This window comes from Oncorhynchus mykiss, chromosome 10, assembly GCF_013265735.2.
Source record: "Oncorhynchus mykiss isolate Arlee chromosome 10, USDA_OmykA_1.1, whole genome shotgun sequence".
Classification (NCBI taxonomy): domain Eukaryota; kingdom Metazoa; phylum Chordata; class Actinopteri; order Salmoniformes; family Salmonidae; genus Oncorhynchus; species Oncorhynchus mykiss.
Genome location: NC_048574.1, coordinates 81,435,113 through 81,459,412, shown reverse-complemented (window position 1 = coordinate 81,459,412; position 24,300 = coordinate 81,435,113). Strand labels below are relative to the sequence as shown.

At 41.8% G+C, this 24,300-nt stretch overlaps 1 protein-coding gene and 1 long non-coding RNA gene across 3 annotated transcripts; both read left to right on the top strand.

Moving 5' to 3' along the window:
* Nucleotides 1-7,854: 7,854 nt before the first annotated feature.
* LOC118936815 lies at nt 7,855-15,007 on the top strand. Of its 2 annotated transcripts, none has more exons than XR_005034260.1 (3): nt 7,855-7,923; nt 9,453-9,741; nt 14,950-15,007. It is a non-coding gene; the product is annotated as an uncharacterized LOC118936815 (long non-coding RNA). The 2 variants fall into 2 exon arrangements; XR_005034261.1 differs by lacking the exon at nt 14,950-15,007 and adding an exon at nt 14,854-14,913.
* Nucleotides 15,008-15,036: 29 nt separating this feature from the next.
* Nucleotides 15,037-23,184, top strand: LOC110528613 (NACHT, LRR and PYD domains-containing protein 1 homolog). The gene is made up of 9 exons (XM_036934185.1): nt 15,037-15,089; nt 18,336-18,373; nt 19,242-19,306; nt 19,439-19,653; nt 19,838-20,097; nt 20,214-20,348; nt 21,980-22,112; nt 22,194-22,223; nt 22,809-23,184. Exons 3-9 carry the CDS (start codon nt 19,299-19,301, stop codon nt 23,138-23,140), a joined length of 1,113 nt encoding a protein of 370 aa, XP_036790080.1. The 5' UTR covers nt 15,037-15,089; nt 18,336-18,373; nt 19,242-19,298; the 3' UTR covers nt 23,141-23,184.
* Nucleotides 23,185-24,300: the final 1,116 nt, after the last annotated feature.

Below are 24,300 nucleotides of genomic sequence, written 5' to 3'. Positions count from 1 at the left end.
CGTCTCCCTCCCTCCCACCCCGGTTTCTCTCTCCCCGTCTCTCTCTCCCCCCGTCTCCCTCTCTCCCACCCCGGTTTTCTCTCTCCCCGTCTCTCTCTCCCCCCGTCTCCCTCTCCCACCCCGGTTTCTCTCTCTCCCCATCTCTCTCCTCTCTCCCCCCCGTCTCCCTCTCTCCCACCCCATGTTTCTCTCTCCCCATCTCCCTCCTCTCTCCCCCCATCTCCCTCCCTCCCACCCCGGTTTCTCTCTCCCCATCTCCCTCCTCCCATCTCCCTCTCTCCCACCCCGGTTTCTCTCTCCCCATCTCCCTCCTCTCTCCCCCCATCTCCCTCCCTCCCACCCCGGTTTCTCTCTCCCCGTCTCCCTCCTCCCATCTCCCTCTCTCCCACCCCGGTTTCTCTCTCCCCATCTCCCTCCTCTCTCCCCCCATCTCCCTCCCTCCCACCCCGGTTTCTCTCTCCCCATCTCCCTCCCCCCGTCTCCCTCTCTCCCACCCCATGTTTCTCTTTCCCCGTCTCTCCCCCCCCCCCCCCCCCCCGGTCTCCCTCCCTCCCACCCCGGTTTCTCTCTCCCCATCTCCCATCTCCCTCCCTCCCACCCCGGTTTCTCTCTCCCCATCTCCCTCCCCCCGTCTCCCTCTCTCCCACCCCATGTTTCTCTTTCCCCGTCTCTCCCCCCCCCCCCCCCCCCCCGGTCTCCCTCCCTCCCACCCCGGTTTCTCTCTCCCCATCTCCCTCCTCCCATCTCCCTCCCTCCCACCCCGGTTTCTCTCTCCCCATCTCCCTCCTCCCATCTCCCTCCCTCCCACCCCGGTTTCTCTCTCCCCATCTCCCTCCTCCCATCTCCCTCCCTCCCACCCCGGTTTCTCTCTCCCCATCTCCCTCCTCCCATCTCCCTCTCTCCCACCCCGGTCTCCCTCTCCCCCCCCGTCTCCCTCTCTCCCACCCCGGTTTCTCTCTTCCCCGTCTCTCTCCCCCCCCCCCCGTCTCCCTCCCTCCCACCCCGGTTTCTCTCTTCCCCGTCTCTCTCCTCTCTCCCCCCGTCTCCCTCTCTCCCACCCCGGTTTCTCTCTCCCCGTCTCTCTCCTACCCAGGGATGGATCAATAATGTATAATAATAATAAACCATTTGTATTAAAATGCTTTTTCTCTTTCCTTAAACTTATATTTTCATTAATGTACATCGTGCTATAAATGTATAATTAGTCTGTTTTAAAAAAATAAATAAAATCCAAATCATTATTGGTTACATTCTACCATGTTATTACCACAGATAAGAAACGTCTAGAGTCCTTCTGCCGAACCTGATTGTTGTTCTCACACTGCCCTCTGCTGGTAGCACTGCAAAACATCACTCAATCAAATCAAGAATATAATTTTTATTTTTAATCATGGTTTTGCTAAATAGAATGTCGATTTTTACTTACTTGAATGAATCTGATGAATGTGAATGGAAAGCCTGCGTGTAACGGGTATGAAATGGCTAGCTAGTTAGCGGGGCGGTGCGCTAATAGCGTTTCAATCGGTGACGTCACTCGCTCTGAGACCTGTAACAGTTTTAGTTTCCGGTCCTCTCCCCTCCTCGCCCCAACCTTGGCCTCTGCACACATCGACAACAGCCACCGTTACGCATCGCTCCACAAACGCCGCGGGCGGCCCTTTGCAGAGCAAAGGGGGGAACAACAACTTCAAGGTCTCGGAGCGAGTGACGTCACTGATTTTGAAACGCTGTTTAGCGTGCACCACCCGCTAACTAGCTAGCCATTTCATACCTGTTGCATGTTGTAGAAACTTACAAAGATTTAAAAACTTTTTTTTCAATTGAACCTTTTATTTAACTAGGCTAGTCAGTTAAAAACAAAGTCTTATTTACAATGATGGCCTAACGTGGAACAGTGGGTTTAACTGCCTTGTTCAGGGTACTTGTCCGCTCGGGATTCGACCCAGCAACCTTTCGGTGACACCCAGTCTACATGACACAGAACTGGGGACGTTTTCAGCTTCCGGGAATTCTGTCCAGATCCTTGTGACGTGGGGCTGTGCATTATCAGTGTGAAACATGAGGTGATGGATCTCGTCACGGTGTCTCTGTGTGTTCACATTGCCATCGATAAACGCAATTGTGTTTGTTGTCTGTAGGTTATGCTCAGTGGTGTAAAAATCCTTAGAAGTACTAAAGTTGTTTTTTGGGGGGTATCTTTACTTTAACTATATTTTTTACAACTTTTACTTCACTACATTACTAAAGAAAATAATGTACTTTTTACTCCATACATTTTTCCTGACACGCAAAATGTACTTGTGGCATTACAACAGGACAGGAAAATGGTCTAATTCACACACTTATCAAGAGAACATCCCTGGTCATCCCTACTGCCTCTGATCTGGAGGACTCACTAAACAGAGAACATCCCTGGTCATCCCTACTGCCTCTGATCTGGAGGACTCACTAAACAGAGAACATCCCTGGTCATCCCTACTGCCTCTGATCTGGAGGACTCACTAAACAGAGAACATCCCTGGTCATCCCTACTGTCTCTGATCTGGAGGACTCACTAAACAGAGAACATCCCTGGTCATCCCTACTGCCTCTGATCTGGAGGACTCACTAAACAGAGAACATCCCTGGTCATCCCTACTGTCTCTGATCTGGAGGACTCACTAAACAGAGAACATCCCTGGTCATCCCTACTGTCTCTGATCTGGAGGACTCACTAAACAGAGAACATCCCTGGTCATCCCTACTGCCTCTGATCTGGAGGACTCACTAAACAGAGAACATCCCTGGTCAACCCTACTGCCTCTGATCTGGTGGACTCACTAAACAGAGAACATCCCTGGTCATCCCTACTGCCTCTGATCTGGCGGACTCACTTAACACAAATGCTTCACCTGTAAATTATGTTTGAGATGTGCCCCTGGCTAGGGTCCAAAGTATAGACTACACAGTTGTTACAGTACACATGACAGCCTTGGTGTTCCTGTTCAACACTAATGACAGCCTTGGTGTTCCTGTTCAACACTAATGACAGCCTTGGTGTTCCTGTTCAACACTAATGACAGCCTTGGTGTTCCTGTTCAACACTAATGACAGCCTTGGTGTTCCTGTTCAACACTAATGACAGCCTTGGTGTTCCTGTTCAACACTGATGACAGCCTTGGTGTTCCTGTTCAACACTAATGACAGCCTTGGTGCTCCTGTTCAACACTAATGACAGCCTTGGTGTTCCTGTTCAACACTGATGACAGCCTTGGTGTTCCTGTTCAACACTGATGACAGCCTTGGTGTTCCTGTTCAACACTGATGACAGCCTTGGGGTTCCTGTTCAACACTGATGACAGCCTTGGTGTTCCTGTTCAACACTGATGACAGCCTTGGTGTTCCTGTTCAACACTGATGACAGCCTTGGTGTTCCTGTTCAACACTAATGACAGCCTTGGTGTTCCTGTTCAACACTGATGACAGCCTTGGTGTTCCTGTTCAACACTGATGACAGCCTTGGTGTTCCTGTTCAACACTAATGACAGCCTTGGTGTTCCTGTTCAACACTAATGACAGCCTTGGTGTTCCTGTTCAACACTAATGACAGCCTTGGTGTTCCTGTTCAACACTGATGACAGCCTTGGTGTTCCTGTTCAACACTAATGACAGCCTTGGTGTTCCTGTTCAACACTAATGACAGCCTTGGTGTTCCTGTTCAACACTAATGACAGCATTGGTGTTCTTGTTCAACACTAATGACAGCCTTGGTGTTCCTGTTCAACACTAATGACAGCCTTGGTGTTCCTGTTCAACACTAATGACAGCCTTGGTGTTCCTGTTCAACACTAATGACAGCCTTGGTGTTCCTGTTCAACACTAATGACAGCCTTGGTGTTCCTGTTCAACACTGATGACAGCCTTGGTGTTCCTGTTCAACACTAATGACAGCCTTGGTGTTCCTGTTCAACACTAATGACAGCCTTGGTGTTCCTGTTCAACACTAATGACAGCCTTGGTGTTCCTGTTCAACACTAATGACAGCCTTGGTGTTCCTGTTCAACACTAATGACAGCCTTGGTGTTCCTGTTCAACACTAATGACAGCCTTGGTGTTCCTGCTCAACACTAATGACAGCCTTGGTGTTCCTGTTCAACACTAATGACAGCCTTGGTGTTCCTGCTCAACACTAATGACAGCCTTGGTGTTCCTGTTCAACACTAATGACAGCCTTGGTGTTCCTGTTCAACACTAATGACAGCCTTGGTGTTCCTGTTCAACACTAATGACAGCCTTGGTGTTCCTGTTCAACACTAATGACAGCCTTGGTGTTCCTGTTCAACACTAATGACAGCCTTGGTGTTCCTGTTCAACACTAATGACAGCCTTGGTGTTCCTGCTCAACACTAATGACAGCCTTGGTGTTCCTGTTCAACACTAATGACAGCCTTGGTGTTCCTGCTCAACACTAATGACAGCCTTGGTGTTCCTGTTCAACACTAATGACAGCCTTGGTGTTCCTGTTCAACACTAATGACAGCCTTGGTGTTCCTGTTCAACACTAATGACAGCCTTGGTGTTCCTGTTCAACACTAATGACAGCCTTGGTGTTCCTGTTCAACACTAATGACAGCCTTGGTGTTCCTGTTCAACACTAATGACAGCCTTGGTGTTCCTGTTAAATTTTTTTATTTTTTTTTAAAAGGTACAAGTGGAACACTGTGTTTTTTATTCTACAACTCTATTAGGCCGATTTAGATTATCCTCGTTGCTTCTAATTATTTATAATTTGAGAGTTACGATTTGTACTATATAGACTACACTTCCTGGTTCTGAACTTCTAACGTGTTGTGTGACTTTCATGACATGACACGACCACAAGACGCAGACGCAGACTTGACGGCTCCAACGTTGTCTAAAGACAAAGTCATCACAGGGATGATGAGAGGACAGAAAGACGTTGTATCGCGTAGGTAGGAGCAGATGTCAATCACAACTGTGTTTTTTTTTTTTTATATGACAGATGCTACTTAGTGTGATATAATCTAGTTTTTGTTTCTTTCAGATGAATGCATCACTGAAACCCATTCAACCAGTAAGTAAACATGAGAGTTACAGCACCTTCGCAAAAGTATTCAGACCCCTTGACTTTTTCCACATTTTGTTACGTTACAGCCTTATTCTAAAATGGATTCAATAATTTTTCTCCTCTCATCAATCTACACACAATAACCCCATAATGACATCACAATACCCCATAATGACATCACAATACCCCATAATGACATCACAATACCCCAATAATGACATCACAACACCCCATAATGACATCACAATACCCCATAATGACATCACAATACCCCATAATGACATCACAACACCCCATAATGACATCACAAAAACAGGTCTTTAGACATTTATACAAATTTATAAAGAAACTAAAAACTAGTATTCAGACCCTTTACTCAGTACTTTGTTGAAGCGGTTACAGCATCGAGCCTTCTTGTGTATGACGCTACAAGCTTGGCACACCTGTATTTGGGGGAGTTTCTCCCATTCTTCTCTGCAGATCCTCTCAAGCTCTGTCAGTTTGGATGAGGAGCGTCGCTACACAGCTATTTTCAGGTTTCTCCAGAGATGTTCGATCGGGTTCAAGTCCAGGCTCTGGCTGCGACACTGAAGGACATTCAAAGACTGGTTCCCGGAGCCACTTCTGTGTTGTCTAAGCCGTGTGCTTCTGTGACAGTATAGCTTCCGTCCCTCTCCTCGCCCCTACCTGTGCTCGAACCAGCAACCCTCTGCACACATCAACAACTGACACCCACGAAGCATCATCACCCATCGCTCTACAAAAGCCCTTGCAGAGCAAGGGGAACAACTACATCAAGGTCTCAGAGCGAGTGACATCACCAATCTGAAACGATATTAGCGCGCACCCCGCTAACTAGCTAGCCATTTCACATCGGTTACACTTACGGTCATTGTCCTGTTGGAAGGTGAACCTTCACCCCAGTCTGTGGTTCTGAGTGCTCTGGGGCAGGTTTTCATCAAGGATTTCTCTGTATAACCACCGTCCAGACTGTTATCTTACCTACCCAGGGACTACAGTTAAACTAGCTAGCTGGCTAAATCTGTCACATTTACACATTCAAATGTCACATAAATCTGTCACATTTACAGAAATGATGATTGATGTGAAGTATCTCTGTCAAATACATTTTCAATAAATGACAGGACAAGGAATGGAATGTATTTATGTGTGTGTCAGTCTATCGTTGATAAGTGTGATTAGTTCAATGTCACTTTTACCCGCTGGGCATCTATGAATGTTTGAACATCTTGGCCATGTACTCTTATCTCCACCCGGTACAGCCAGAAGAGGACTGGCCCACCCCTCAGAGCCTGGTTCCTCTCTAGGTTTCTAATCTCCACCCGGCACAGCCGGAAGCGGACTGGCCCACCTCTCAGAGCCTGGTTCCTCTCTAGGTTTCTAATCTCCACCCGGCACAGCCAGAAGAGGACTGGCCACCCCTCATAGCCTGGTTCCTCTCTACCCGGCACAGCCAGAAGAGGACTGGCCCACCCCTCAGAGCCTGGTTCCTCTCTAGGTTTCTAATCTCCACCCGGCACAGCCAGAAGAGGACTGGCCACCCCACAGAGCCTGGTTCCTCTCTAGGTTTCTAATCTCCACCCGGCACAGCCAGAAGAGGACTGGCCCACCCATCATAGCCTGGTTCCTCTCTAGGTTTCTAATCTCCACCCGGCACAGCCAGAAGAGGACTGGCCCACCCCTCAGAGCCTGGTTCCTCTCTACCCGGCACAGCCAGAAGAGGACTGGCCACCCCTCATAGCCTGGTTCCTCTCTACCTGGCACAGCCAGAAGAGGACTGGCCACCCCTCATAGCCTGGTTCCTCTCTAGGTTTCTAATCTCCACCCGGCACAGCCAGAAGAGGACTGGCCACCCCTCAGAGCCTGGTTCCTCTCTAGGTTTCTAATCTCCACCCGGTACAGCCAGAAGAGGACTGGCCACCCCTCATAGCCTGGTTCCTCTCTAGGTTTCTAATCTCCACCCGGGCACAGCCAGAAGAGGACTGGCCACCCCTCATAGCCTGGTTCCTCTCTACCCGGCACAGCCAGAAGAGGACTGGCCCACCCCTCATAGCCTGGTTCCTCTCTAGGTTTCTAATCTCCACCAGGCACAGCCAGAAGAGGACTGGCCCACCCCTCAGAGCCTGGTTCCTCTGGTCTACCCAGTACAGCCAGAAGAGGACTGGCCCACCCCTCAGAGCCTGGTTCCTCTCTAGGTTTCTAATCTCCACCAGGCACAGCCAGAAGAGGACTGGCCACCCCTCATAGCCTGGTTCCTCTCTAGGTTTCTAATCTCCACCAGGCACAGCCAGAAGAGGACTGGCCCACCCCTCAGAGCCTGGTTCCTCTCTAGGTTTCTTCCTAGGTTCCTGCCTTTCTAGGGAGTTTTTCCTAGCCACCGTGCTTCTACACCTGCATTGCTTGCTGTTTGGGGGTTTTAGGCTGGGTTTATGTTACAGCACTTTGAGATATCAGCTGATGTAAAAAGGTCTTTATAAATAAGTCGAATTTATTGATTGTTTGATTGATTGACCATAACAACACAGATATGACCGTCTATTGTCTTTTCTGCCAAACATTGTTGTTATCACACTGCCCTCTTCTGGTAGCACTGCAAAACATCACTAAATGATATCATGAAATAAAATAAAAAAAACATTCTTACCAGATAGAATATGAATTTATGGGCTGAAAACTTGCATTAAGTGTATTAAGCCTTTACATGACATAAATATAAACATATACTATAAACCTATACCTGTTGAACCCGCACACTGTGTTGAAACAGGAAATACATTTATACGGAAGTACAGGAAGAAATGGACACGGATCAGTCGAAAAGAAATGTTTCTAAGGTTTGTAGCGTTCTTTTACAAATTGAATATAGATAAGTTAAGACTATTCAAGAGAACGGTGTTTTAGGTGGTAAAACATCCGCAGAATTGGAAAGTTATTACAATACTGATTTCAACTTTCAATAGTGATCGTTTTAGGCTTATGCTGATTCCTAAAGAAGTCGAGCAAGTGAAAGTGACATGCAACAAAAGGAAAATGAACTACCGATAGTTAAATATTAAAATATAATATCGGGCTAAATGACGTGTTAAAAGTTTAAGATTGGGAGCGTTCTGGTTACGCAGATCAGAAAGGCGATGGTCCCGTTCTGCTCACTTCAGGTGCACTCGATTTAACGTGAGCTGATGTGTTCAATGATTGGCGCGGCAGGGTAGCCTAGTGGTTGCAAGTTCAACCGGAAGGTTGCAAGTTCAAACCCCCGAGCTGACAAGGTACAAATCTGTCGTTCTTGCCCTCTGAACAAGGCAGTTAATTGAAAATAAGAATTTATTCTTAACTGACTTGCTTTGTAAAATAAATAAAAAATGATTGTCAGCAAACGCACCATTCGTCTTTAGCTACGTTGGGTATGGGCGAGGGGACGGTCTAAAGTTATATACTGTTACATAAACATCCCGCAAAATAAAGCCTCATATACATCTGATGGACATCGGGCATTATGCTGCGTTCATAACCAAGTGGTTATTACCAGTTGTGTTTGCAAATAAATAATGTTCAAAAACCATATGAATATATTGTTTTTAATAAATAGTATGACATAACAAGATGGCCAGCGTTTCAAGCCCCCGCCTCCTCCTCCAGCCTCCTCTCACTCTTTCCCCCACAGGCTAAATGTCAGTCTCGACTTGCGCCCATACAGTCCAAATGCATTTATATATCTGGCCCGCTCCTTAGCAAGCTGCTCTGTCAGCACTGATTGGTGAAGTTATTTAATGTAGAGATAAATAAAATAAAAATAGATTTTCAGAAGTTTAAAAAAGGAACGATATATAGAATTAAGTTTTGTTGGTTTGAATCGGTTCAGAACTACGTTCTGCTGGTCTAAACAGCGGAACGGAACCAAAACAATATGGTTCTGTTCAGAACTACATTCTGCTGGTCTAAACAGTGGAACGGAACCAAAACAATAAGGTTCTGTTCAGAACTACATTCTGCTGGTCTAAACAGTGGAACGGAACCAAAACAATAAGGTTCTGTTCAGAACTACATTCTGCTGGGTCTAAACAGTGGAACGGAACCAAAACAATAAGGTTCTGTTCAGAACTACATTCTGCTGGGTCTAAACAGTGGAACGGAACCAAAACAATAGGGTTCTGTTCAGAACTAAACAATTGAAAAATCATTTCAGTTCCAACCCCTGATTGTTACATTTTAACTGACAAATGCTGTTATGAAGGTAATTTAATTTAGCAGGTGATGTCGTTGTGTGAACTCTGTGACCATGGACGGTTAAAGTCTTGTCATTGTTAATGGTACTTCCAACAATGTTCAGAAATATTGACTGTTAATCTCTTCTTTCATATTGTAGCTGAGTGAGCTGTGACTTACATTGAAAACAAGTTTCTCTGGGGAGAGAGAGAGAGAGAGGGAGACCACTGCCTCTAAAACGAGTCACATCTGGGGAGAGAGAGAAAGAGACCACTGCCTCTAAAACGAGTCACATCTGGGGAGAGAGAGAGGGAGACCACTGCCTCTAAAATGAGTCTGTCTGGGGAGAGCGAGGAGAGAGGCACTGCCCCTAAGAGGAAGTATTCTGAGAGTGAAGAGAGGGCCAATGCCTCTAAAAATAGTTTGCCTCAAGACACCAGTTCTACGAGGTAAGAGTTCAATAAATCCATGTAATATAGTCTACCTATACCATCACAATAAATCCATGTAATATAGTCTACACCATCACAATAAATCCATGTAATATAGTCTACCTACACCATCACAATAAATCCATGTAATATAGTCTACACCATCACAATAAATCCATGTAATATAGCCTACACCATCACAATAAATCCATGTAATATAGTCTACCTACACCATCACAATAAATCCATGTAATATAGTCTACCTACACCATCATAATAAATCCATGTAATATAGTCTACACCATCACAATAAATCCATGTAATATAGTCTACCTACACCATCACAATAAATCCATGTAATATAGTCTACACCATCACAATAAATCCATGTAATATAGCCTACACCATCACAATAAATCCATGTAATATAGTCTACACCATCACAATAAATCCATGTAATATAGTCTACACCATCACAATAAATCCATGTAATATAGCCTACACCATCACAATAAATCCATGTAATATAGTCTACCTACACCATCACAATAAATCCATGTAATATAGTCTACCTACACCATCACAATAAATCCATGTAATATAGCCTACACCATCACAATAAATCCATGTAATATAGTCTACCTACACCATCACAATAAATCCATGTAATATAGTCTACCTACACCATCACAATAAATCCATGTAATATAGTCTACCTACACCATCACAATAAATCCATGTAATATAGCCTACACCATCACAATAAATCCATGTAATATAGTCTACCTACACCATCACAATAAATCCATGTAATATAGTCTACCTACACCATCACAATAAGTCCATGTAATATAGTCTACCTACACCATCACAATAAATCCATGTAATATAGTCTACCTACACCATCACAATAAATCCATGTAATATAGTCTACCTACACCATCACAATAAATCCATGTAATATAGTCTACCTACACCATCACAATAAATCCATGTAATATAGTCTACCTACACCATCACAATAAATCCATGTAATATAGTCTACACCATCACAATAAATCCATGTAATATAGTCTACACCATCACAATAAATCCATGTAATATAGTCTACACCATCACAATAAATCCATGTAATATAGTCTACACCATCACAATAAATCCATGTAATATAGTCTACCTACACCATCACAATAAATCCATGTAATATAGTCTACACCATCACAATAAATCCATGTAATATAGTCTACACCATCACAATAAATCCATGTAATATAGTCTACACCATCACAATAAATCCATGTAATATAGTCTACACCATCACAATAAATCCATGTAATATAGTCTACACCATCACAATAAATCCATGTAATATAGTCTACCTACACCATCACAATAAATCCATGTAATATAGTCTACCTACACCATCACAATAAATCCATGTAATATAGTCTACCTACACCATCACAATAAATCCATGTAATATAGTCTACACCATCACAATAAATCCATGTAATATAGTCTACCTACACCATCACAATAAATCCATGTAATATAGTCTACCTACACCATCACAATAAATCCATGTAATATAGTCTACACCATCACAATAAATCCATGTAATATAGCCTACACCATCACAATAAATCCATGTAATATAGTCTACACCATCACAATAAATCCATGTAATATAGTCTAACTACACCATCACAATAAATCCATGTAATATAGTCTACCTACACCATCACAATAAATCCATGTAATATAGTCTACCCACACCATCACAATAAATCCATGTAATATAGTCTACACCATCACAATAAATCCATGTAATATAGTCTACACCATCACAATAAATCCATGTAATATAGTCTACCTACACCATCACAATAAATCCATGTAATATAGTCTACCTACACCATCATAATAAATCCATGTAATATAGTCTACACCATCACAATAAATCCATGTAATATAGTCTACACCATCACAATAAATCCATGTAATATAGTCTAACTACACCATCACAATAAATCCATGTAATATAGTCTACCTACACCATCACAATAAATCCATGTAATATAGTCTACCCACACCATCACAATAAATCCATGTAATATAGTCTACACCATCACAATAAATCCATGTAATATAGTCTACACCATCACAATAAATCCATGTAATATAGTCTACCTACACCATCACAATAAATCCATGTAATATAGTCTACCTACACCATCATAATAAATCCATGTAATATAGTCTACCTACACCATCACAATAAATCCATGTAATATAGTCTACCTACACCATCACAATAAATCCATGTAATATAGTCTACACCATCACAATAAATCCATGTAATATAGTCTACCTACACCATCACAATAAATCCATGTAATATAGTCTACCTACACCATCACAATAAATCCATGTAATATAGTCTACCTACACCATCACAATAAATCCATGTAATATAGTCTACCTACACCATCACAATAAATCCATCTAATATAGTCTACACCATCACAATAAATCCATGTAATATAGTCTACACCATCACAATAAATCCATGTAATATAGTCTACACCATCACAATAAATCCATGTAATATAGTCTACACCATCACAATAAATCCATGTAATATAGTCTACCTACACCATCACAATAAATCCATGTAATATAGTCTACCTACACCATCACAATAAATCCATGTAATATAGTCTACACCATCACAATAAATCCATGTAATATAGTCTACACCATCACAATAAATCCATGTAATATAGTCTACACCATCACAATAAATCCATGTAATATAGTCTACCTACACCATCACAATAAATCCATGTAATATAGTCTGCCTACACCATCACAATAAATCCATGTAATATAGTCTACACCATCACAATAAATCCATGTAATATAGTCTACCTACACCATCACAATAAATCCATGTAATATAGTCTACCTACACCATCACAATAAATCCATGTAATATAGTCTACCTACACCATCACATTAAATCCATGTAATATAGTCTACCTACACCATCACAATAAATCCATGTAATATAGTCTACCTACACCATCACAATAAATCCATGTAATATAGTCTACACCATCACAATAAATCCATGTAATATAGTCTACCTACACCATCACAATAAATCCATGTAATATAGTTTACCTACTCCATCACAATAAATCCATGTAATATAGTCTACACCATCACAATAAATCCATGTAATATAGTCTACCTACACCATCACAATAAATCCATGTAATATAGTCTACCTACTCCATCACAATAAATCCATTTGATATAGTCTACACCATCACAATAAATCCATGTAATATAGTCTACCTACACCATCACAATAAATCCATCTAATATAGTTTACCTACTCCATCACAATAAATCCATGTAATATAGTCTACACCATCACAATAAATCCATGTAATATAGTCTACCTACACCATCACAATAAATCCATGTAATATAGTTTACCTACTCCATCACAATAAATCCATGTAATATAGTCTACACCATCACAATAAATCCATGTAATATAGTCTACACCATCACAATAAATCCATGTAATATAGTCTACCTACACCATCACAATGAATCCATGTAATATAGTCTACACCATCACAATAAATCCATGTAATATAGCCTGCACCATCACAATAAATCCATGTAATATAGTCTACCTACACCATCACAATAAATCCATGTAATATAGTCTACACCATCACAATAAATCCATGTAATATAGTCTACACCATCACAATAAATCCATGTAATATAGTCTAACTACACCATCACAATAAATCCATGTAATATAGCCTGCACCATCACAATAAATCCATGTAATATAGTCTACCTACACCGTCACAATAAATCCATGTAATATAGTCTACCTACACCATCACAATAGGAAGTCCTATTCTGTGTTGAGCGGTTAACAAAGAAACAGGAAGTCCTATTTGCTTAATTTACATATTATTATTATTATTATTATTATTATTAATATATTTATTCTACTTTTTGTTGTGATACAAACGTTGGGCTGTATGTTTAGATTGTTAATACATTCTAAGGCTGCATGATGCGACTCTAAAAAGTCTCATGTGTTGACACACTTCATCAGTCTCTCATTCACAAATTGACAAGCACTTGATCATTTCTCTAATTTCCCGGGTAATGCGCCCTGAAAAAACATCCATGCCTTTTTGTCGGCCAGTGGCCGTTGTGCCCTTGGGTGAGTATTATAATTATAATTCAATTCTCCCGGCTGCGTGCAGAACTACCTCTCACTCACATGACCCTCAGTCATGTCATCGAGTCATTCTCACAGGCTACAAGTGAATACCGACACGTCGGGGACGCAACTGCGCGCGTCCTTATCCCATTCCGAGGCGCATATTGAAGATATTTTAGTGACACATATAGCACTGACATGCAGTACCTTAAACAGCTGTGTCACTACAGACCCGGGTTAGATCCCGGGCTTTATCACATCCGGCGGTGATTGAGAGTGCCATAGGGGTGCGCACAATTAGTCCAGCGTCATCCGGGTTAGGGGAGGGTTTGGCCGGTGTAGGCAGTCGTTGTAAATAAGATTTTTTTTCTGAACTGACTTGCCTAATTAAATGTCACCTGTAATGTCACCATCATCACTTTATGGAAGGTGACATAGTGGGTTATGTCACATTTAGGCAATGCACCCTACATAGGGAGCTAGTCTGTGACTTCATCTCTAGGGGGGAATGTAACTCATGATACCTGGTGACTTCACATCTCTAGGGGCTTTCATCAAGATAAGCATGTCACCTGTAATGTCACCATCATTATTGACTCTATGGAAGGTGACATAGTGGGTTATGTCACATTTAGGCAATGCACCCTACATAGGGAGCTAGTCTGTCACCCTTTATACACCCTTTATAGTTCTTATGACTATGTATACTATATAAAGCCTTTATAAGTTGTATTTAGTTTATTCACATCTTTTTGCTTTACAAACACCAGAGACCATGGTGGAGAGAGTTGTATCAAGCCTGGACCTGAGGACACCAGAGACCATGGTGGAGAGAGTTGTATCAAGCCTGGACCTGAGGACACCAGAGACCATGGTGGAGAGTGTTGTATCAAGCCTGGACCTGAGGACACCAGAGACCATGGTGGAGAGAGTTGTATCAAGTCTGGACCTGAGAACACCAGAGACCATGTTGGAGAGAGTTGTGTCAAGCCTGGACCTGAGAACACCAGAGACCATGGTGGAGAGAGTTGTGTCAAGCCTGGACCTGAGGACACCAGAGACCATGATGGAGAGAGTTGTATCAAGCCTGGACCTGAGAAATGTGAGTGTTAACTGATTTTAATTGTTTTAAAATGAAAATAGTTTTAAAGCGTTCATTATACTTGAATCCCAGGCAAGGAACACAATCATGATTATGACTTAAAGGTAGAGTCAGCGATATGACGTAGATGCACAAAGTAAACAGCATAGTGGGTCAATTTCTCCAACAACTAAGAACATTGGAGAGCAAGGCTAAACTTCTCTGCTGTTTTGGTCCCGTGACAAACATTCTGTAAGAGAGTGAAGAGAACACTTGCACATGGGCAGATACTGTGTGTGACTGTGTGAGAGAGAAGTGGGGCATCTTGCTCATCGCAATATCTGTGGTGCTGCTCGTACATCATCATTTAGCTGACTCTACCTTTAAGCTCTCATCCTAGAATCTACCAGAAATCAGACCCCCAACATCTACAAAACATGGACCAGAACGATGTTGTTTCCTGCTTCCACAAACATTAATTAATGTGACACTAATGTCAGATTATTGTATGCTAATATGTTTCGTGTTTCATCCAATGGCGTTGAGTACTACACCACATCAGTCACTGGCTTTATCAATAAGTGCATTGAGGACGTCATCCCCACAGTGACTGTTCGTACATACCCCAACCAGAAGCCATGGATTACAGGCAACATCCGCACCGAGCTAAAGGCTAGAGCTGCCGCTTTCAAGGAGCAGGACACTAACCCGGGAAGCTTATAAGAAATCCCGCTATGGCCTCAGACTAACCATCAAACAGGCAAAGCCTCAATACAGGACTAAGATTGAATCCTACTACACCGGCTCTGACGTTCGTCGTATGTGACAGGGCTTGCAAACTCTTACGGACTACAAAGGGAAACCCAGCTGCGAGCTGCCCAGTGACGCAAGCCTACCAGACGAGCTACATGCCTTTTATGCTCGCTTCGAGGCAAGCAACACTGAAGCATGCATGAGAGCACCAACTGTTCCGGATGACTGTGTGATCACGCTCTCCGTAGCCGACATGAGCAAGACCTTTAAACAGGTCAACATTCACAAGGCCGCGGTGCCAGACGAATTACCAGAGCGTCTACTCAGCATGTGCAGACCAAATGGCAAATGTCTGCACTGACATTTTCAACCTCTCCCTGACCGAGTCTGTAATACCCACATGTTTCAAGCAGACCACCATTGTCCCTGTGCCCAAGAAGGTGAAAGTAACCTGCCTAAATGACTACTGCCCCTTAGCATTCATGTCGGTATCCATGAAGTGCTTTGAAAGGCTGGTCATGGCTCACATCAACACCATTATCCCAGAAACCCTAGACCCACTCCAGTCTGCATACCGCCCCAGCAGATCCACAGATGATGCAATCTCTATTGCACTCCACACTGCCTTTTCCCACCTGGACAAAAGGAAAACCTATGTGAGAATGCTATTCATTGACTACAGCTCAGCGTTCAATACCATAGTGCCCTCAAAGCTCATCACTAAGTTACGGACCCTGGGACTAAACGCCTCCCTCCACAACTGGATGCTGGACTTCCTGACGGCCTCCCGCAGGTGGTGAGGGTAGACAACAACACATCCAACCCGCTGATCCTCAACACCGGTCCCCCTAAGGGGTGCGTGCTTATTCCCCTCCTGTACTCCCTGTTCACCCACGACTGCGTGGCCAAGCACAACTCCAACACCATTATTAAGTTTGCTGACGATACAACAGTGGTAGGCCTGATCTGAGACAACGATGAGACAGCCTATAAAGGAGGAGGTCAAAGACCTGTCAGTGTGGTGCCAGGCCAACAACCTCTCCCTCAACGTGATCAAGACAAAGGAGATGATTGTGGACTACAGGAAAAAGAGGACCGAGCACGCCTCCATTCTCATCGACAGGGCTGTAATGGAGCAGGTTGAGAGCTTCAAGTTCCTTGGTGTCCACATCACCAACAAACTATCATGGTCCAAACACACCAAGACAGTTGTGAAGAGGGCACGACAACACCTTTTCCCCCTCAGGAGACTGAAACGATTTGGCGTGGGTCTTCAGATCCTCAAAAAGTTTTACAGCTGCACCATCGAGCATCCTGATCGGTTGCATCACCGCCTGATATGGCAACTGCTCGGTGTCTGACCATAAGGCACTACAGAGGGTTGTGCATACGGCCCAGTACATCACTGGGGCCAAGTTTCCTGCCATCCAGGACCTCTATACCAGGCGGTGTCAGAGGAAGAACCCAAAAATGTTTAGACTCAAGTCACCCAAGTCATAGACTCTTCTCTCTGCTACCGCACGGCAAGCAGTACCGGAGCACCAAGTCTAGGTCCAAAAGGCTCCTTAACAGCTTCTACTCCCAAGCTATAAGACTGCTGAACAATTAATCAAATTGCCACCCGGTCTATTTACTTTGACCCCCCCCCTGTTTATTTTTACACTGCTGCTACTCTCTATTCATTGTCTATGCATAGTCACTTTACCCCTACATGTACAAGTGACCTTGACTAACCTGTACCGTGCCTCGTTATTGTTATGTTACTTTATTTTTTACTTAAGAAAATATTTACTAAATATACTAAACTCTATTTCCTTAAACTGCACTGTTTGTTAAGGGCTTGTAAGTAAGCATTTCACAGTAAGGTCTACTACTACTGTTGTATTCAATGCAGATACGATTTGAATCTGATAATTGTTTATGAAAATATTTTTAAAGCGTTCATTATAGTTGATTCCCAGGCAAGGAACACAATCATGATCTATTTGGTCAAAAAAAAATTAAAGGTAGAGTCAGCAATATGACGTAGATGCACAAAGTAAACAGCATAGTGGGTCAATTTTCTACAACAACTACGAGCGTTGTAACACAATGCTAAACTTCTATGCTGCTTTGGTCCCGTGACTACCACACTGTAAGAGAGTGAAGAGAACCCACGCACATGGGTAGATACTGTGTGTGACTGTATGAGAGAGAAGTCAGGCATCTTGCTCATCACAATATCTGTGGTGCTGCTCATACATCATCATTTAGCTGACTCTACCTTTAAGCTTTCATCCTAGGATCTACCAGAAATCAGACCCCAACATCTCCAAAACATGGACCAGAACGATGTTGTCCTGCTTCCACAAACATTAATTAATATAACACTTATGTCAGATTATGGTCTGCTAATGAGTGTACATTCTGAGACTGTTGCTCACTTATATTAATTTTTATTACAAGTCTATTTAATCATTATTAATTCATTATTACATGAGATTGTCCATTTTAAATAACTACTTTTGACTTCAGGGATTCCTCAGAGCTGTAAGACTTGTGACCATGTTGAGGTAAGTCATAATGTCAATTCTTACTTTTACATACCTGCAGGAGTCAGGCACAGTCTCAAAGCCAGGTTGTGTACTGACCAACCATTCATACTGGGATATAGACAGTCCTGTGTTCTGCTTTAGTAATATAAACACAGTCTCCAAGCCAGGTGTGTACTGACCAACCATTCATGCTGGGATATAGACAGTCCTGTGTTCTGCTTGTAGGCATGCAGGATTTTTAGCTGTTTTCATATTTTGTCATTAGACTGTTTAAAACGGTAGTGTCCCACCTGGCCAACAGCCGGTGAAATTTCAGAGCGCGAAATTCAAACTACAGAATTATAAATATTTAACATAAAAAATCATAAAATCACAAGTGTAATACATCAAAATAAAGCTTAACTTCTTGTTAATCCAGCCGCTGTGTCAGATTTCAAAAAGGCTTTACGGCGAAAGCACACCATGCGATTATCTGAGGACAGCGCCCCGCATACAAACACATGAAAAACATATTTTAACCAGGCAGGTGAAAGTCAGAAATAGCGATATAAAAATGCCTTCGATGATCTTCTTCTGTCACAAATGGTCCTTTTGTTCAATAATGTCCTTCTTTATATCCATAAAACTCAGTTTAGCTGGCGCGCTTCAGTCAATAATCCACCCAGTTTCCCTCCATCAAAATGCATACAAAAACAAATCCCAAACGTTACTAATATTCTTATCCAAACAAGTCAAACAACGTTTATAATCAAACTTTAGGTACCCTAATACGTAAATAAATTATAAAATTTAAGACGGAGAATCGTTATTGTCTTTACCGGAGAAAAATACCAAAGATACCAAAGAACGCCCCATATGTATTACTGACATGCTTGTCCTTGTTCAGGACTCCACACACTGGCTTCAGATTGAACCCTTGACTTCCACTGTCCAGGGAGGGACAATGTTCAGGTAAAATAACTACTTTTAACATTTCATTCCACTTGCTAGTGTATTTCCCCATTACCTTTGGGAATAGTCTTCTAATCCAACCTCTCCATTTGACCATTGACCCTCTCTACCATATCTTGTTGTTGCTCTCAGACACAGGACACCCAAAGGGAGTTATGAGTGCACAGTGTCTGGGCTCCGCTGGCTGTGTGAGAGAGATGTCATTCTGAAGTATCACCTCAGGAACTGGGAACCCTACAGTCAACTTCTGAAAGACATGCGGTACACACAAGGTGGTCCATTGCTGGACATCACCATGGAGTTAGGTGAACTGGAGGAAGTTCATCTGCCACACTTTGTCTGTTTAGGTAAAACCACATGGAAATGTCTTTCTGAATACTATTTCTATGTAACTGAGTTTCACTTCCTGAATGAATGAACTATTCTGGGAGTTTGAGTTTACTGTGATCTGGTACTGCATATTCTTTGTGTTTTAGTTGGATGAATAATACAATATTTGTCTTTCTGTCTCCTTTGTATTGTGTTGTTCAGGGACCAAACCTTCCCTGAGGAATGAGATGAAGATTCTTCATGTAGAGGAACATGGAGTGTCTTTAGAGGAAGTGCATGAGGTCACCAGATTCCATGCTAAGATTCTCCATCCCAAGTCCTCATCGGTCTCTGTTGTACTGAACAAAATCGCCTGTTGGAACGTAGATGTCCACTGTGACGTGATCCTCTATTTGGCAGTAAAAAGGTCAACAGTAATTTCAAGGCTGTACCTGCTCCTCAGAAACTCCAGTCAGAAAGAGGTGAGGCACTAACATTAAAATGTGTAATACAATAGAAACTATGAGCAACATTTATCTCAGTTAGCTGCAAATTGTGTGAATTCTTCTGACTGACTACTACATTGCTCATTTTGTAGGCTGTTCAGGACCGGGAGAAAAATCAGCTGTCCCAAGGATATTCTGAATTTCTCCTGTCAAGTCCAAACGGGTCCTTAAAGCTGAACAATTGGTTTGCACTCAAGAATCCCCTCTCCACCTCCATCAATCCAGAGGTACAATTTTAGCAGGCTGAGGACATGAATCTGTCATTTTGTATATGTCATGGCGTGACATCATCATTAATGTGATGACTGTTATTTATTGAATCAACTATGTTTATTTGTTACCCGATTAAGAAATTTCTAAAAATAGAAGATGAATCATGTAGCAATTAACTCATTAGGAAATTGGGGCACCACGGAAGATGTTTAGAGTTACCATCTCCTGAATTAAACTCAAGAAGATATATGTCTCTCGATAAGTCACTTATCAATCATTACCTCATATCAGTCTCATTCTGAACGTTGCAGACCTCTTGAATCTGCAAGAACCCTTTCTGATCATTCACCAATTTATTTAATTTAATTTATTTGACTAACTAACTAAATAATAACACAGAATACACTTACATGAGATGAAAATCCCTAGTGGACTGAAACGATATGATGGCTTTTTACACAATGGAAAGGAAAGGGGATGGAGAAAGATAGAGGGAGAGACAAAAGAGAGTCAACACTTGGATACATTTGGAAACTACGCTCACAGTAATCAGAGTACGTAGCACCCCAAGCAATGTAATGCAATGTATATATTTAGGTGTAGATGTCTTTGTTTGTCGTATCTCTGTTTTAACCAATCAACTCTATAGGGGCGGGGTCGTTGTAGTTCACGCTTCGGTGTAAGGCTCAGCTTGTCCACCAGAGGTCACAATGTCCTTTTTAGTTGTAGAACTTCTCTGGTAGTGGAGGGTTCAAATAGAGCAGACTGAGATGCACCAGTGATTGTCTGAGATGGGATTTCTTCCTTCCCACCTCGTGTCTTTTAGTCAAAGTTCTAGGACCACATGTTACAGCTGCAGACTGAATGTTTCTGGACTCGTAGTGGAGGTTTATCTTCTCACCTCGTGTTGATTTTTTCAGAGTTTCCAACCATTTTCGGGAACGTTCAGCTCACGCTGTCCGTCTGCTGGTCCCATATGTTAATTCTTAGTCAGTCCTTTTAAGATCTCTGGCCAGAAAGGGGCGTTTCCATCACAATGACACACTCTTCTGACGTCATTTGGGGGCGTCGCTTAGTTTTATGTGCAACGGACACGAAAAACTATGATCTCCTTAGAAAACTAATATAACATTCCTATCTTAACAAAAAATAGTTTCATTGTTCTTCATATTTCCTACACAACGTAAAGGATGTAAACCTGACAGTGTGAAAGATAATGAAGTTTTTATTGACATCACAAAATAATAAACAATATGACATGATTATTCTTTAGATCCCCCCCCCACCGACCATTCCTCACATTTCTATCATTAAAATATTGTTCCAATAGTCACTCTTTTTCGACAAAGATAAAGATATTCCTTTGTTTGTTAATGAAGTTTTTATAGTTTTGGCGGGAAAAGTTTCCTGGAGGACAAAGGTATTCCTGAAGAGCGGGAGATTTCCCCCCTGACTAATTCATGACCGGGTGTTAAGGTGTCAAAACCCGGCCTTCCTCTGGGAAAGAGGTCTGGCTATCTGTCAGCCATTTGCCAAGCTGATCTGAGGCCTTGGATCCTCAGCCAGTCATGACAATGTGAATAACTGGAATATCATTCTATTTCCCTCTGTTGTCTCAATCGTTGCACCATATGGCCTCCTACAGAAGATTCAGCTGTTACCTGCAGACACCACACCAAGCTGTTGTAAGATGATAATGGGAAACACAGGGGTGGACATTGAGATGGAGTTAATCGGGGATGATGAGAAGACAGCGTGGAGAGATATGCTACAAGCAGGTAGGAGAATATTTCAATCATAACTGTTATTTTCTGACCGATGCTGTTTAGAGTGATATAACCTATTTCTGTTTCTTTCAGATCAATACATCACTGACACCCATTCAACTAGTAAGTAAACATGAGAGATACAAACCAATGACTTGAGGGTCAGTCAACATGGTTTACTGTAGGACCTGGACTAGTCCTGATTATAAAAGACTGTCTTCAAGAACAATGACATCTCCTCCAGGACTTGATGTAGATTAGCCTGGTTCTGAATGCCCTAATGACATCTCCTCCAGGACTTGATGTAGATTAGCTTGGTTCTGAATACCCCAATGGCATCTCCTCCAGGACCTGATGTAGATTATCCTGATTCTGAATGCCCCAATGACATCTCCTCCAGGACCTGATGTAGATTAGCCTGGTTCTGAATGCCCCAATGACATCTCCTCCAGGACCTGATGTAGATTAGCCTGGTTCTGAATGCCCCAGCCTCTTTGTCTATGTCTGTGGAACCGAATATGATTGAAACAGTAGTGGTGTGATGTGTTCATTGATGCAGGTCGTTATTGTTCGAGAATAGGTTCTCAATGCAAATATTCAACAATATAATTTAGGCTTTTATTGTAGGTCACTTTGAATGAAGTCTGTTTCTATATGACTGAAATGTGAATGAACAAATGTCGTTATTTTGTAACCTGACTCTCTCAGGTGCTGTGTTGGGGGCAGGGCGTCCGGCTGAGAGCAGTCTGACTGGTTCTGCAGAGCAGCAGCTGCGTTCTGTACGGACGGAGTTTGTGAAACGAGTGTCAAGACCTGTCCTGGATGGTCTTCTGGAAAGACTCCTGCAACACACAGTCATCAACCAGGAGGAAATGGAGTCAGTGAAGGTGATCGCTGAGAGGGCAGAGAAGGCACGTGACATCATCGACATGGTGTTGAGAAAAGGAACTGAGTCGTGTTCCAGGATGATCAACCTTCTTGGGGAGCTGGACCAATGTCTTTGTTCACAGCTTCAGATCAATGTTAGGGTACCAACCTAATGGTAGAATAGATAGTTATAGTGTTGGGGTATCAACCTAATGGTAGAATAGATAGTTACAGTGTTGGGGTATCAACCTAATGGTAGAATAGATAGTTACAGTGTTAGGGTACCAACCTAATGGTAGAATAGATAGTTACAGTGTTAGGGTACCAACCTAATGGTAGAATAGATAGTAACAGTGTTGGGGTACCAAAATACAAAAATAACTGTACAAATGTTATGGAGACACAGTGTTGTGTAAAAACATTGAATATAAGAATAATAATTGGAATCATATGGACTGGTTAGACCTACTCCTAGATCAACACGCCTATTCAATGTTTTACCCTGAATGCTTCCCCCCCCCCCCCCCAAAACAGGGTAGGGACCTACCTGAATTTGTCCAAAATATAAAAAAATCCAACTATTTGCAACAACTATTTTGTTTTCAAAACGCTGTGCTACTGTGGGTGACTAATGAATACACCCCTGATCTGACTGGGCTGTAAATCTTTTGTCAAAAAATGCAGCAACCTCCACCACCCTCTTCAGAGGACACATCTCTTAGTTTTTTTCCACAGCTTTTTTTACTACACATACATACATATACATGTATACACACACATGTGCCATATATATTCTTTATTGAGCTGTGATGTTTTACTCAATGTTTGAATCTTTCTAATCGTATAGTATCCACATATTGTGAGCTGAAGATGAAAACCTTTCCTGCGAGTATTATTATATAGTATTATTATATAGTATTATTATATAGTATTATTATATATTATATATTATTATATAGTATATATTATATAATATATTATATATTATTATATAGTATATATTATATATTATATTATATATTATTATATAGTATTATTATATAGTGTATATATTATATAGTATATATTATATAGTATTATTATATATTATTATATATATATTATATACAATTATTATATAGTATTATTATATAGTATTATTATATAGTATTATTATATAGTATTATTATATAGTATTATTATATAGTATTATTATATATTATATATTATTATATAGTATATATTATATAATATATTATATATTATTATATAGTATATATTATATAATATATTATATATTATTATATAGTATTATTATATAGTGTATATATTATATAGTATATATTATATAGTA

What these genes read in the sequence shown, in the direction of transcription:
- LOC110528613 (XM_036934185.1), top strand. An exon ending in GCCACACTTTGTCTGTTTAG is followed by an intron (nt 19,654 to 19,837) that starts GTAAAACCACAT and finishes TGTGTTGTTCAG; the next exon opens with GGACCAAACCTTCCCTGAGG. An exon ending in GAGAGATATGCTACAAGCAG is followed by an intron (nt 22,113 to 22,193) that starts GTAGGAGAATAT and finishes TGTTTCTTTCAG; the next exon opens with ATCAATACATCACTGACACC.